Raw genomic sequence first — 17,152 nt, 5'->3', positions numbered from 1 at the left:
TTGTCAATAATAGTAAATACAACCATACACCAGAGACCAAAGGATAAGAAGTTTAAAGACTATAGGTCACTGTGAGTACGGCCTTCAACAATGACCAAAAACCCATACTGTATAGTAAGCTGTATTAAAGCCCTGACATGACAAAATGTAACTCAAATTCAAACGAGAAAACCAACACATGATTTATGATAAACAATAAATGAAGAACATAAATGACAAGACAGCAACCAACAAAAACCACTGAATTACAGGTTCCTGACTTGGGACAATGGTTATTATCAAATCTTTCTCTGTGACTGTGAGTGTTGGTAAAAAATGTTTCACCATATACTTATGCCTAGTACATGATTGTAAATTCTTGGATCAGTAAATACTGCTGTCAGTTTGTATTCTGGACAAGCTGGAAAACAAAATACTGTACCAAAATATGTTGCCAAATAACATATAGGTTAGCATTGTTTACAGCCAAGTGACTGTGTAGATTGACTACTTAGACACTCTGCCACAGAGGCCCTGTAACCAAGAAACTTGAAAGAAGGTTGCATTATTAAACACTTTTTTTATCGTCCTAAGAAGGTTCTAACTGGGTACCTAGAAAACTTAAAAATCAAAAAATCAAATTTCAGAAAATTTAAGAAAATTCATAAGACAGGATCAAACCATTTTAAAACATATTATGCAGATAGAAACATGGTTATTCACAAAGACTTGAACACTTTGGTAAGATAACACTGGAATCAACATTGTGTCTGATATTTTATTCCAACGAAAGAGAAATTATTTTTATATTTTATTCGGATTTTAAGATTTTTCATTTTTGGTTTAATCTATTATATTTATGAGTATTTTTGTTTTTGTTTTTTTAATGCAGTACAACATGATGTCCAGGATCTGTTGCCATGTCAACCAAATTATATGCGGTGTCCGCAAGAAGAAGTATGCATTCCAGTTGATAAATTCTGTGATAGATATAATGACTGTCCCATTCATAAAGGGGACGAAGGATCTTTTTGTACACAAAGTAAGTTTTTATAATGAACTCCCAAGAGAAAATAAATCTGGGATCCCACTGAAATTCCAGCTGGAATTCCGTTGGGATTCCATCCCACCTGATTCCACTGGGATAAAATTTCGGGATTCCCGCAAAAGAAGCGGGATTCCCATGTAAATCCCGGTGGAAATATACTGGGATATTGTGGGATTTTGATTGGAATATACTGGGATTCCCAGAAAAAGTCGGGATCCGGAAATAAATCCCAGTGGAAATATACTGGGATATTGTGGGATTTTGATTGGAATATACTGGGATTCCCGGAAAAAAAAGGGGGGATCCCAAAATAAATCCCAGCAGGATATACTGGAATTCCATGCACGTACTTGACTCCACTGGGATTCCTGGTTTATTTATTTATTACCCTTGCGTAAGTTGCGAAGGATACATGATGTAAAGTTCTCCTCCTTTCTGTAAATAAATTTGTTGTCTCTGTACTTCCAACTAGTATTGCTGAGTAAAGGTAACTGGAATCTACATGCAATCTGTTTACTATCAAAATTTGCAGCTCCATTTTATCAAATCATTAAATCCCCTAAAAGTATCAAAAAAATCCACAAAGAATCAATGGTTCAAGACGTTTTGAAGCCATAAATTCAATAGAAATATTATTGCATGTTTATACAGTAGATTGGAAGCCATATGGAATCAAATTAGTTACCCTTCCCTTTTTTTATCCCTTGAAGATAAACAACTAGCGACTTATCAATTTCACCAAATAACCATTCACACAACTCAATTAAATTTTAACATATCTACCAGTTATGCCTGTTATGTGACAACAAGATTATTCATTGTTTTATGTTAAAAATAAATATATTTTCAGTTTATGCTTTCAGACTTTCTGATGTTGATTTGCTCAAATAAAAACCATAAAAAAATCTTAGTTCTTCAATGAATTATTTTTTTATAATCATTATATACACATATACATGTTAACTTTAATTGTTAATGCACCAATCTCGCCCCATATTATACCGGCCAGAAGTTGATCTGTCCCCGTAACGGTATTGTAAAAATAAATCAAGGGTGTTGCATAAAATAATTTATTACTAGCCAGTTTTTAAATATAAGAAAAAACAACTTTAATTTAATCGGCACAGGCTGCATGCGGATGAACTAGTGGCCGCATTATCTAGGACGGTATTTTCTAGGGTCGGACTGTTCAGTACAATTACAAAAAAAAACATTTTACATTTTACATAAGTTGAGAAACCAACGTGTTACGATGTCAATCATTGGCCTATCATTGATATATGCCGGACAACAATTAATAGAACACTTATGTGAACTTGGAGAAAATCAAAAACGCCCCAGCTTGTCTAGCAAAACAGCCTTTGACATTTCTCGGACGCCCTGCCATTTTATTGCGAAAATCTCGGCATTTTTCTGACTTAGAAATACTAAGTCCAATAAATTATGACGTCTTGAAAGGCTATTATATTTTTTTTCTTTGACGCCTTACATCGTCGCAGGAAGGCGTCAAAGCAAAAATTTAAAATAGCCTTTCAAGACGTCATAATTATTTAGACTAAGAAATACTGTCAAACTGAAATTCGTAGTTCATCCATGAACAAGAAGTTCAGCTACATGTAGCTGTGTAAACTGTCAAATTAAGTGACCCATTAAGTGATTGGCTTCACCTGACAGCTTTGGGGTCATACACATTGTTAATTAACACCAATAACCTTTGCTTTATGTCATAAATAATTGTGTATTTCAAAAATGTTTGACAAAAAAGGAAGGCGTCCCAGAAAAAAAAAATACTAGCCTTGCCAGACGTCATAATTATTTGGACTACTTATACATGGCTGTAAATGGATAAAAACATATTTGTTATAACAACCATGCTATTTAAATAGATCCATATGCGTTTTCAGATTCAGCACTCAACAACTTCCTGTTTACCAAACACTTGCATATTTTTCCACACAAAATTCTGGTTTATGTTTTCCCGTTTCAACTAGAATGGGATCCGGGTTTCAGACAGTTATCCTGAATGGGATCCCAGTTTCAGATATTTATCCCGTTTCAACTAGAATGGGATCCCGGCTTCAGACAGTTATCCTGAATGGGATCCCAGTTTCAGATATTTATCCCGTTTCAACTAGAATGGTATCCCGGCTTCAGACAGATATCCCGAATGGGATCCCAGTTTCAGATATTTATCCCGAATGGGATCCCGACTTCAGATGCTTATCCCGGCTTTTCCCGCCAATTTCTCTGGGATTTCATCGGGATCCCGATGGATCCCGTTTTCATTTTCTCTTGGGCTGTCCCATTCATAAAGGGGACAAAGGATCTTTTTGTACACAAAGTAAGTTTTAATAGTTAATTGTGTAATACATAAAAGGACAAGCTACTGTTTACTTTACTTGTTAATACTGAAGCAATTTTGCATCCAGACTATTTATTGAATAAGTAATTCAAAAACCTGCATCCTTGCCTTTTGGTCTCTGTTAAATAGTTGTCTCATTAGTAATCGTACCAGGTCTTTGTTTTTTTATACAGTACAGGTATTGCCTAGGATCAGTAGGAAGCTGTTAATATAAGACTGTAGCATGGGCATTTTTCATTATTGTATACCATAAATACTTGGCTGCACAGTTTTGTGATAACTTCTGTCAGACACCTTATAAGAGATAACCAAAATTTACTTGGAAGTGTTAAAAGGTCAGATAAATTTCAAGACCTCTGAATTGCAAGGAAAGTCTATTGTCTACAGATATGATAAAGACATATGGAGAAATGAAAGAGTCATCTAGTTACTTGTAACAACAAGAAGTCACAAATAAATCAAGAAATGATAAAATATGACATCTCTTCAGAAAAGATTAAATACAAGTTCAGTTATAATTAACATTTTACAAGTTGTATATTTGAAACCAGAATATTTTTTTTTATGTGAAGATACATGTATGATGATATGTCTGTAACTATTCTTTTTTTATCCCTTTTTCTCTTTTATCTCTTTATATTTTTACGATTTTATACATCCCTGGCTTAAAAATGGTTAGCATAGATTTGAGAGTTCCTGATGAAGATTAATCAAGAAATGCAATTCGGAAGCTCAAAAATATATTTTTGTTTTCAGCATTTGTTTCATTTTTGTCTTTTCAGTCAAACCAGATCCCTGTGATAGTTTAAATTGTTCCGACTGCCAAATTAGTGTATCATCTTATGAATATGACCAGCCATCAACGAAATGCTGCAAAGTTGTTCCCAAAAATGGTCATCCTGTTCCAGTGTGTTTCTGTGAAGACTCTAAAACCATAAAAAATTCTACATGTGTTGGTAAGCAAGATAATTATCAAAAGTTCCAAAATACATGTCTGAAATCTAAGACCTTTTAATGTGGTGAGACCAATTTACACATTTACAATGGAAATCTCATGCTTTTGTTTGTTTGAATAGTAATGAATAAAATTGCATATTTCTGATAGAACTTTGAAAAAGAAGTTTTGACATTTGATGAGAAATAGAGGAATTGTTAATAGTGAAGTGGGGAGAAGTCAAGAGACGCCTGAAAAGTCTTGTTTTATAATTTGATTCAGTTATTTGTGATGAAAGGTTTTAATTTGTGCAACTGAGAAAAATGCATTGTTTACTCCTAAATAAATATTTTTCATTTTCTTTGAATCACTTTCTTACTTCATGTTCTTATTACCAGATACAAAAATGAACCATGATTTTGATTGAATTATTTGCTGATATATATTGCTCAAAGGTAAACAGAAGATATATTTCTATTTATAATCAATTGAATTAAGAAGTATCTATTGTGTGGGAGATTATAAAGTACATGTACTCCAGAAAGATAAGATTTACCTCATTTTAAGAACACAACCTCTTTGAGATTGATTTTTCTACTTATATCTTTTTGGCAAAACTCATCCTCAGACAAATCATGCAAAATGTTATCATGTTGTCATTGATAGGTTATAAGATTATTATTTTTTTTGGTCCTGTCAAAAATTGTATTAATTTTATTTAGGAACTGTTTGTTTTTAATGTAAGTCAATGAAGCAGTGTGAAGCTTTCTCTGGGAAAAAAGGGGGGATGGTAGGGACGAGCCACTGGAATAGTCAATACTTCAAGCTAAATGATATTTGATAAGGTTGAGAAATTAAGATGAAATATATGGCAAGGTTGCTGATTGAATTGTAAGTACCTGAAATCAGATGTATTTTTTTTTTCACAAATGTAATTAAAACCACAATTATTAAGGCATTAGACATTTGTCTTATCTATTTATCTCTCCATTAGATAGCGTTTTCATGATAGCTATAGGTATATTTTATGTGAACAAATGAATAAAAGAGAATGTATTATTATTATTGATGTCTCAACTGGTCACCCCTACCACAAAAGGATTAAAGATTCCCCCACTGTATTTTTATTAGCTCACCTGGCCCAAAGGGCCAAGTGAGCTTTTCTCATCACTTGGCGTCCGTCGTCCGTCGTCGTCGTCGTCCGTCGTCCTTAACTTTTACAAAAATCTTCTCCTCTGAAACGACTTGGCCAAATTAAACCAAACTTGGCCACAATCATCATTGGGGTATCTAGTTTAAAAAATGTGTCCGGTGACCCGGCCAACCAACCAAGATGGCCGCCATGGCTAAAAATAGAACATAGGGGTAAAATGTAGATTTTGGCTTATATCTCTGAAACCAAAGCATTTAGAGCAAATCTGACACGGGGTAAAATTGTTAATCAGGTCAAGATCTATCTGCCCTGAAATTTTCAGATGAATCAGACAACCCGTTGTTGGTTTGATGCTCCTGAATTGGTTATTTTAAGGAAATTTTGCCGTTTTTGGTTATTATCTTGAATATTATTATAGATACAGATAAACTGTAAACAGCAATAATGTTCAGCAAAGTAAGATCTAAAAATAAGTCTTCATGACCAAAATGGTCAGTTGACCCCTTAAGGAGTTATTGCCCTTTATAGTCAATTTTTAACCATTTTTTCGTAAATTTTTGAAATCTTTTACAAAAATCTTCTCCTCTGAAACTACTAAGACAAATTTAACCAAACTTGTCCACAATCATCATTAGGGTATCTAGTTTAAAAAATGTGTCAGATGACCCCGCCCGCGAACCAAGATGGCCGACATGGCTAAGAAATAGTACATAAGGTAAAATGCAGTTTTTGGCTCATATCTCTGAAACCAAAGCATTTAGAGCAAATCTGACTGAATAAAATTGTTCATTAGGTCAAGATCTTTCTGCCCTCAAATTTTCAGACCAATCAGGCAACACGTTGTTGGGTTGCTGCCCCTGAATTGGTAATTTTAAGAAAATTTTGCAGCTTTTGGTTATTATCTTGAATATTATTATAGATAGAGATAAACTGTAAACAGCAATAATGTACAGCAAAGTAAGATCTACAAATAAGTCAACATGACCAAAATTGTCAATTGACCTCTTAAGGAGTTATTGCCCTTTATAGTCAATTTTTTACAATTTTCATAAATTTTGTAAATTTTTGTAAATTTTTTTCAAAATATTTTCCACTGTAACTACTGGGCCAAGTTCATTATAGATAGAGATAATTGTAAGCAGCAAGAATGTTCAGTAAAGTAAGATCTACAAACACATCACCATCACCAAAACACAATTTTGTCATGAATCTATCTTTGTCCTTTGCTAAATATGCACATAGACCAAGGTGAGCGACACAGGCTCTTTAGAGCCTCTAGTTATTGATGTCTCTGCTGCTCACCCCTACCACAAAAGGATTAAAGATGTCTCCTACTAAGGATTATTTGTTTAATTTTGTTAATGAATAATTTATGTTATTCTGTTTTTAGATTTTAATGAATGCGACTATCCTGGCTACTGTGACCAAGGTTGTCAACATAAAAATGAGGCCTACTTGTGTAGCTGTGTCAGTGGTTACAAACAAGATAAAATGGGTCTGTGCCATGCATTAAATGGTATGTATTTACATTGCATGCCATGATCAGAATGGTGGTCAAGTACAGTAGTGCCTTGATAAGTTAAAAGTGCAAGGGACCAGACAAAACTGGTTCACTTATCCTAAGTTTGAGTCATCCAAGGTCGTGAATATTCCTTTTATAAAAATAAAGAGATGTGGTATGATTGCTAATTAGACAAGTTTATCTACCAGAGTTCAAATGAAGTTAAGTAAGCAATTATAGGCCACCGTACAGCCTTCGACAATGAAAAAACCCATGCCTTTAGTTGGCTATATAATGCCCTGACATGAATAATTTGAAACAATTCAAATGAGAAAACCAATGGCCTAATTTATAACAAATCAATTTACGAAAACCAAATATGACAGACATGAAATAATGACAACCACCGAACTACAGACTCCTAACTTGGGACAGGCACATAAAGAATGTGGCAGGGTTAAACATGTTTATGAGCGCTCAACCGTCCCCATACCTTGTACAGTGGTGTAACAGCACAACATTAGAACAAACCTTAAAAATCAGTAGCAATTGTCTTAACTCAAAAGATCGGTATGAGGCACAAAAACAACTAACATAAAAACCATAGAAAAAAGAAAGCACTTAAATAAGAGTTACTCTCTTTCACTGCTTGTCAGAATTTAAAGTATTTCTACCATACAAAAAAATCACATAGATGCATGTAATAAACGTATCAGCAACTGTATATAAATCTGACTAGCAATGAATCATTATTGTGAACATCTTCCTTACTGAGGGGGTAGACAGCTTTTGAGGGAGGTGGGAGTTGGGGGGCGGGAGGTGGGAGGAAGGGGGGGAGGTGGGAGGAAGGGTGGCAGGAGGTGGGAGAGAAAAAAAGATTCTAAAAGTGGGAGGTGGGAGATAGGGGGGCGGGAGGTGGGAGAAGGGTACCCCCTGTCCACCCCCTCCTTACTGATAAATTTAGATCCCAAAGTTTATATAGTACCATAAAACCACATACATACAAACAACCAATACTTTTCTCGTGCCCCATGCACCTAACATCAAACTTTTGAAAATAGTATTATTGTATACTAGTTCTTATTTATATATAAGTCATAAGTGGCAGTCCCAATTTTCACTCCTTTGTCCCTGTTGACCTACCTTACAGAACCTACCTGTCGTACTTTGGATTCATTATTATTTGTTCAATACCAATTTTCGTGGATTTCGTGGGTACAGGTGAACCACAAATTCAAATGTTCAACGAATTGCAAATTTTCTATACGCTTTGTATGCAGAGATTGTCAAAACCACAAAAATCTAATATCCACGAAAAGTTTTCCTCAATCCACGAAAATTGGTACCCATGAAAATGAATGAATCCACAGTATTAATTGATTATTTGTTCTTGTCCTAAAATAAGCTTGAAGTATTTGCAACTGGACGTTAAGCATGCATAAATCAATCAATTCTCATTAACAAGTTTCCCTTCTTTAAAATAACTTTTAAAAATAGATTTGATCAATTTGTTGATGCTGTTGCTCAAAACCGATTTACATAGAATTTATTGTGACATGTTCTTTATTGAACAGAGCCCAGTGGACTGGTACCCACCTTGCTGATAGCAGATTTTAGAAGTATGAAACAGTTGCAAATGAATGGATCGAGAGGAAGGTTACCTGTTTTTCCAGGAGAAAACATAGTTGCTGTTGATTTTGATCATAGGAAACAAGAGGCCTGTTGGGTAAACATTGATTTGATAAAGGAGTTTTTGTCATCTAACAATTTTTTTTTATTGTACTGTATAATGTCATTTCAGAAATTTTTGCCATTTTTTTGTTATTACGAAAATTGTGATTTATATATATAGGAATTAGGATTTGTAAAAAGTTTCTGTCATCAAACTATTTTTTTATTGTACTGTATACCGTCATTTTCGAATTTTTTGTCATTTTTTGGTTATTGTGAAAATTATGAGATATGGGTTTTGCCAAAATAAAATTCTTCATTGTTTTTATGCATCATTTCTTTAAATCTCAATAATTTATCTCCAATTCTTGTCCATTGTTCCACCATAGTGATAATAAATGCCTGAAAAAACTAATGAATGTACAGCATTGCTTTTATTTATGTGAAAAGTTTGACAAGATGAACATTGTGAAAATGAAAAGTCACTTTTTATTTTGGTATATAGTGTTCCTTAGCAGTATGTATTATATTTAAATGTTCGTTGTGAAAGATTCTCACAATTTTTATGAAAATACCTAAACCACTCAACCACACAAGCCTGGTATACTGTAAATTCAGAAATTATTGCGTGCATTTATTATTGCGATTTATAAAGAATGGACAATAATGTGAGATTAATTATTGTGATTTCAGGAAATTCTGCATCAAATGCATTTATCAGATATCAGAATGCGAGTTCTAATTATTGCGATACTAATCCAGATGCACTATTTCCGTTAATAAAAACCTCGCAATAATTTCTGAATTTACAGTAAATAAAAAAACATCTAAAGGTCTACAAATGTATCTATAAGCTATGGTATCCTGTTTTAACATTTCTCGCACAAGTATTTTAAAGTTATTAAGTGCAATTCCAGGACATTACTGGACGTATTGATTAATATATTTCAGAAAGATCATATTAATATGTTTTATTTTGCAGCTTGCTTTAGATATAACAACCATTAATTATCAAATGAGATGTGCCAATTTGGACACTAAAATTATCATAACAATGGATACCACAGAAATACCATATGGAAGTAAGTTTAAACCAGATAGTCATACTCTGAATTCATTTTTATTCCTGGGATACTAATTTTCGTTGATTTCATGCCTTCAGGTGAACCAAAAATTTAAATATTTAACGATTAAAACTTTTCTATAGGTTTGTACGCAGTCTTTGGCATAACCACTAAGGGCTATTCCATTAAAATGTATGTGGGAGGGTAGGAAGGGACTTTCGAAATATCCTCACAATCAAGAACCATTTTTGTCGAGCCTGCGACTTTTGTCGCAGAAAGCTCGACATAGGGATAGTGATCCGGCGGCGGCGGCGGCGGCGGCGGCGTTAGCTAACTTCTTAAAAGCTTTATATTTTAGAGGGTGGAAGACCTGGATGCTTCATACTTTGTATATGGATGCCTCATGTTACGAAGTTTCCGTCAGTCACATGTCCAATGTCCTTGACCTCATTTTCATGGTTCAGTGACTACTTGAAAAAAAAGTTCAGATTTTTTGTAATGTTAAATTCTCTCTTATTATAAGTAATAGGATAACTATATTTGGTATGTGCTTACCTTGCAAGGTCCTCATGCCCGTCAGACAGTTTTCACTTGACCTCGACCTCATTTCATGGATCAGGGAACAAGGTTAAGTTTTCGTGGTCAAGTCCATATCTCAGATACTATAAGCAATAGGTCTAGTATATTCGGTGTATGGAAGGACTGTAAGGTGTACATGTCCAACTGGCAGGTGTTATCTGACCTTGACCTCATTTTCATGGTTCAGTGGTTATAGTTAAGTTTTTGTGTTTTGGTCTGTTTTTCTTATACTGTATGCAATAGGTCTACTATATTTGGTGTATGGAAGGATTGTAAGGTGTACATGTCTAGCTGGCAGGTGTCATCTGACCTTGACCTCATTTTCATGGTTCAGTGGTTATAGTTGATTTTTTGTGTTTTGGTCTGTTTTTCTTATACTGTATGCAATAGGTCTACTATATTTGGTGTATGGAAGGATTGTAAGGTGTACATGTCTAGCTGGCAGGTGTCATCTGACCTTGACCTCATTTTCATGGTTCAGTGGTTATAGTTGAGTTTTTGTGTTTTGGTCTGTTTTTCTTATACTGTATGCAATAGGTCTACTATATTTGGTGTATGGAAGGATTGTAAGGTGTACATGTCTAGCTGGCAGGTGTCATCTGACCTTGACCTCATTTTCATGGTTCAGTGGTCAAAGTTAAGTTTTTGAGTTTTGGTCTTTTTTTCTAATACTGCATGCAATAGGTCTACTATATTTGCTGTATGGAATGGTTGTAAGGTGTACATGTCTAGCTGGCAGGTGTCATCTGACCTTGACCTCATTTTCATGGTTCAGTGGTCAAAGTTAAGTTTTTGAGATTTGATCTTTTTTTCTAATACTATATGCAATAGTTCAACTACATTTGGTGTATGGAAATATTTTATGATCTATATGTCAGTCACGCAGGTTTTATTTGACCTTGACCTCATTTTCAAGGTTCATTGCTCAGTGTTAAGTTTTTGTGTTTTGGTCTGTTTTTCTTAAACTATAAGCAATAGGTCAACCATACTTGTTGTATGGAAGAATTGTTAGCTGTACATGCCTGCCTAGCATGGTTCATCTGACCTTGACCTCATTTTCATGGTTCATTGGTCAATGTTTAGTTTACTTGGTTAATGTTAAGTTTATGTGACAGTTGTATTAAAGCTTTATATTTAGGACTATCAACATAATATCAATGATTAGTAAAGAAGGCGAGACATTTCAGCGTGTGCACTCTTGTTTAGATAATTTTGCATGATGGTAATAGACACATACTGAAAAAAGACCCATGACCCACATTCAATAATTAAACTTCCCTTCCTACCCTCCCACATACATTTTAATGGAATAGCCCTAAATCAAATATCTACGAAAATGCAAAATTTCCAATTCTTCAAAAATAGTTATAATAATAAAAAAAAAAATGAATCCACAGTAATCTGTTCATAATGATAATAGCAAAAATAGAAAAATAGGCCATGTTTGGTTTATCTTTATTGGTTTGTACATAATTCAGGCCATTTTTTCTCGTATGAAATGTTTTTAATTTTGTCATCTTTGGGCCGTATCAACCCTCAACCAATATAATCCCTCGAGCAGAGCTCTTGTGTTTATATTGATGTCCCGGGTTGATACAGGTGTGATATTGAAAAGGCCATATAATTATAGATTATCGTTGGTTATCTCAACGAAATTGCTTTTCTCTCTTGAGCCGGTACGGCGAATGCGAGAAAAGCAATCAAGTTGAGATGACCAATGATAATCTGTTTATCGCTATTTTACCTATTAAGACGTTGTTAATTTCCTTGACAAAGGCATGTGTTCCCTTAGTTTCTAGCGATAATTCAGCTGAGAATGGAAATTATCAGTCAGCAAGATCAAAGGAAAAATTCGTAAAATAGCGATAATATTCTCTATTTATCCACAGTGATAAAACAGATGACAAAAGACTGGATAACGGGTAACTGGTATTTTATGGATACTTACAATCATCAGATCATCTTATGTAATCCTGCATCACGCTTCTGTCGTAGTATTATCCAGACTGAATTTGACATACCAGCTGCCATGACAATAGATCCAACACAAGGGTAAGTCACTTCAATTTGTTTATATACCGTATATCAGGTAGATGTTGCTATTTTCACTGTTACAAAAAATAAACACAGCTAAGATATAAATGTCTCATCTAAGGCCTGAATAAGGTACAAAGCCTGACAAGGGAATATCTCGATGTATTGTATCAGACTTTTATGTAGTGAGTTGTTGGTTACTTTCCAGGGCTGCTAAAATATATTGTATTATTAAATATTTTTATAATGAATTTTACATATTTTGACACAAATGAAAAATTTGTGTTCTCTTTGCATGATACCATAAGTCAAGTTTTCCTTTTTCCCTGCAATAGAAATGGGGAAATTTGATGTCATTTAATTTTTTTTTAACAAATTTAATTTCAAGAACTTATGTGGATTCTGTATGGGGGTGGTAAAGGGTTATTTTCGTGCAACGTGTTTTGCCATTTTTATTTCACGTGCAGCGGTGAAAAAGGTTCGTTATTCACCTTGTTTCGTGAAATTGTTAAAAAGATCCACGTGCAAGAAATTTTTAATTGTTCGTTCATCGTGAAATGGCAATTTTATTTCACGTTCTTCCGTGCAGATACCCCCTTTTCGCCCCTCTGTATAATTTGTTGGATACACATTTTTCTGTATTTCTTGGGTAGAGGTTAACCAAGAATTTAAATGTTCAATAAAATACGAACTATCTATAGGCTTGTATGTAGATTTATAGACCTGACCATAAAATCAAGTATCCACGAAAATACAATTGTTCCTTAAGGTGGTACCAAACACCTTGATTAAAAATTAATTTGGCTCATTTAATTTTCATAAAATTTTGACAAAATATTTACTTTGACCCTTTGACAAAAATATAAAAATTTCAAAAAACTTGAACCACACACTTCATCGGAATGATTTCATTGGATATATAGCAGTGTGACAAGCACTAATTTTGGTCATTGAGAAGCTTAATATTTCCTTAACAAAAGAATGTGATTAAAACGTTCAGCTGATTTTTACATTTTTATCTTCCTGTAGTGTTATGTACCACCTTAATCCACAGAAATTGGTATCCAAGAAAATAAATGAATCAACAGTAAAAAACAACATTTGTAATATGAGAAAAAGGTCAGGAACATTAAACTCTTGTTTTTTAGAATTACAAAAATTATGTTCTGTTTTTTAGATACTTGTTTTATGCCCAATATGATGACAGCCGTGGAAGTTCAACTATTTTTAGAACCAAATTAGACGGAAGTGATAAAACTCCAATAGCCGACAGCAAACTAGTTAAAGTGACTAGTATGACTTTAGATTATGCCAACCAGCACCTCTACGTGGTGGAACAAGATGTTATTTTTAGAATAAACTATGATGGGATGATGAGATATAAAATATTCACAAATCTTCGTGTCAGGGTAGGTATTATTCACAAATCTTTGTATCGAGGTGGGTATTATTCACAAATCTTCGTGTCAGGGTAGGTATTATTCACAAATCTTTGTGTCAAGGTGGGGATTATTCACAAATCTTGGGGTCTGAATGGGATTTACGGAATTGAGAATAATAACCAAGTGTTCAGAAAAATGGACCAATAAACAAAGAATCGAGGAAGAATAGAGAAAAATAAGCCATATAAATACAAAATAGATAATTAAGGGGTCTTAAAATATAAAGAAAGGGAAATAATGGGCAAAATGGATCAGAATACCAGAAAAATACACTAAAAAATTAAAGTAAATTAGAGAAATGAAAACCTGGTCCCATTATGCAGGCCCTCTTAAAATGCCACTTAGGACACACACTGATTGACAAATACACAAATTCTTCTTTCACTTATAAAACATCAGACCTTGATAAAACCTCATTTTCTGCTACTGTATAACTTGGCTAGATTTACAAGATAATAAATAACCTTGTTTGAAAATTGGTACACAACCTTTTATAAGAGTTATTTCCCCTGAAAAGTGCTGGATCTAAAATTTTGCATTTTCATCAAATAACATTGGTATTTAAAACAATGTTTATTATTTTATACATATTTTACTTACATGTTAATTATGTGGATATTAAACTAAATACAAATGTTCTATTTTTAGAATTTTGAAAACTTCCCATACAATAGATACTTTAGAAATGTCTCTTCTACAATTTATTTATGTTGTTGTTCTTTTTCTGTAAGGTTGATATTATTCGAATTTGAAGCGTACAAGTAACGGAATTAAACCTTATTTATGTAGAGCATCTTGACTATACTAAGATGCTTATATTAGTCAAAAACAGTAGATTGACATTTTCTGTGTGGACTTTAATGTCGCTTTTATGGGTTTAAAGATACTATATTCAATTATTCTAGTTTCAAATTTAAGTCTACAGTTACATTTACTATCATTTCATAGGACTTTTGCATCTAGTCTAGCTATTTCTGACTCAGTCTCATCTCAATCTTTAAAATATCTTAAAAAACATACAAATGACAATAGAATGGGAAACTGTATTATCTCCCCTTAAGGTGGTACCCAACACCTTGAGCAAAATTAATTTGGATCGTTTAATTTTCATAAAATTTTGACAAAATATTTACTTTGACCCTTTGAAAAAAAATATAAAAATTTCAAAAAACTTGAACCAATCACTTTCTCGGAAAAATTTCATTGGATATATAGCAGTTTGACACACACTAATTTTAATCATTGAGAAGCTTAATATTTCCTTAACATTACAACATAATTAAAACATTTAGCTGATTTTACAGAGTTATCTCCCTGTAGTGTTATGTACCACCTTAACTGATAATCTGTAGAGGTAAAGATTTCATGTAGTACTTATGGATAATGAAAACTTACTACATAATTATATCAATCAATAAGATAATGAACTTTGAATTGTATTTTTAAACCAGGTGTATAAGATGATTATAAAGTTGACTTTAACCACAGGGAGAAGAGTAGTCTCAACCTTAAATTTTGGGTATTCAAAAACACCTTGCATTGGTATAATGAAGTCCTGTGAAAATTGCAACCCATAAATATATTTCATTGCATTATCATAATCCATTTAAAAATTTCTTAGTTATCACATATACAATTTTTTTCATCTTACCAGTAATTTGATTTAAACCGATAATACTACTTAAACAGTATTAGTTACTGACCTATTGAAATTTTACCTTGAAAAATTGGAACCCAATGATATATTTGACATATCAAAAAAGGAACCATTCATGCAGATTTCCTGTGTGAACCTTCATTAAGGAAAACATCCCCACTCCTGTGATTTCAATATCAAGATTGATGTAATATTCTCAAATTGCTGAATTTAAGGATGTATTCTTCAGAGGTTTCAGTCTAATTGAAATCTCGTTTGGGAATTATTTCCAAAACATGTGATACAAATGGAGAATATCAATGAATATAAAAAATATTATAATCAAACTAAACTCTGTGAAAAAATTGTGTACATGTTTGTACTTGCAATAAGTAGTTTTTGAAAATTTTCAAATTTTATAATCAATCTGGTAAGTATCATCAGCCAAAATGTTGAGATAATAGGTGAGGGTACAAAGAAATGATTTGATCAAAAATATGTACATCCCATATCAATTTTTCTTTTCAAAATTCTTACATATGTTTTTTATGCCCATGCCGTAGCGGTGGGGGCATTAAGTTTTACCCTTGTCTGTCTGTACGTATGTATGTACGTACGATCGTCCGTCCGTCCCAACGTCCTGAAATATGGTTTCCATTCTCTAACTTGAGTTTGCCTCAACCAAATGTTATGAAACTTATACACAATGCTTATTACCACAAAACACAGATCAAATTAGAATTTTGGTGGTGTCACTTTAACCGTTCTAGAGTTATGCCCCTTTATAAATGGAAAAATTGCAAAATTTTTAGTTTCCGTTCTCTACCTTAAGTTTGCCTCAACCAAATGTTATGAAACTTATACACAATGCTTATTACTACATAATACAGATTAAGTATGAAATTTGGTGGCGACACTTTTAACATTCTTGAGTTATGTCCTTTTATAAACATAAAAATTGCTGAATTTTTAGTTTGTCTCAACCAAATGTTATAAAACTTATACACAACCGTTCTAGAGTTATGCGTGTATACAAATAGAAAAATTGCTGAACTTTTAGTTTCTGTTCTCTACTTAAGTTAGTCTCAACCAAATGTTATGAGACTTACACACAATGCTTATTACCACAAAACTCAGATCAAGTTCAAATTTGGGTAGCTCAACTTTTACTGTTCTTCAGTTATGTCCCTTTATAACTATATGATATGCAAGCGGGGGCATCATCTGTGTCCTCATGTGCACACTATCCACATTTATTTTTCAATCATTTATAACAAAGAAGTTGAAATAACATGCTTTTTGTTCTAAAAAAAAGGAGAAAAATCCAAAATTTACAAAGTTGACAGTATGGTCAATTTGACGTGAAAAAGCCAAAAAATTTTATAAAACTTTCTAATCTTTACACCAACCTATAGTTTTTTAGTTAAAATTTTTTCAGACTAGTCCACTTTATCTTTAGTGAAAGTATGAAAATAAGTTTAATTGTAAAATTGTCATTTTTTCATGATAATAGCTCAAAAATGGGTAAAAATTGATGAAAATTGTGAAAATCATAAGAAATGGGTACTTTCAAATGGCTGTAGCAAAAAAAGAAGTGCACCACCATATGATTTTTGTCTCCTTCATTTACTTTCTTACAGTCATATAAACCCAAAAATCAGGTTAAGAAAAAATTTTTAATTCTAGAAATTTTTGGCTCCTCAGAGGTGTACATCCTTAAGATGAAACTTCATAAAGATGTGACTTTAT

The 17,152-nt window shown here is 33.1% G+C and overlaps 1 protein-coding gene across 2 annotated transcripts in view; it reads left to right on the top strand.

Annotated features, from left to right (window-relative positions):
• The window catches only part of LOC127718277 (prolow-density lipoprotein receptor-related protein 1-like), a 208,771-nt gene that overhangs the window by 58,441 nt on the left and 133,178 nt on the right, over positions 1 to 17,152 (top strand). The window contains exons 5-11 of one of the 2 annotated variants that reach the window (XM_052224271.1): positions 872 to 1,021; positions 4,172 to 4,345; positions 6,867 to 6,992; positions 8,552 to 8,703; positions 9,631 to 9,730; positions 12,181 to 12,343; positions 13,503 to 13,734. In XM_052224271.1, coding sequence (XP_052080231.1) covers positions 872 to 1,021; positions 4,172 to 4,345; positions 6,867 to 6,992; positions 8,552 to 8,703; positions 9,631 to 9,730; positions 12,181 to 12,343; positions 13,503 to 13,734 — 1,097 coding nt within the window. Of the gene's footprint in view, positions 1 to 871; positions 1,022 to 3,338; positions 3,369 to 4,171; positions 4,346 to 6,866; positions 6,993 to 8,551; positions 8,704 to 9,630; positions 9,731 to 12,180; positions 12,344 to 13,502; positions 13,735 to 17,152 lie in introns of those variants that run through there. The other variant, XM_052224272.1, reaches the window with a different exon arrangement.

The sequence above is a fragment of the Mytilus californianus genome, unplaced genomic scaffold (assembly GCF_021869535.1).
Source record: "Mytilus californianus isolate M0D057914Y unplaced genomic scaffold, xbMytCali1.0.p SCAF_10, whole genome shotgun sequence".
Taxonomy (NCBI): Eukaryota; Metazoa; Mollusca; class Bivalvia; order Mytilida; family Mytilidae; genus Mytilus; species Mytilus californianus.
Note: the sequence above shows the minus strand (reverse complement) of the source record. Positions and strands in the feature narration are given on the sequence as shown.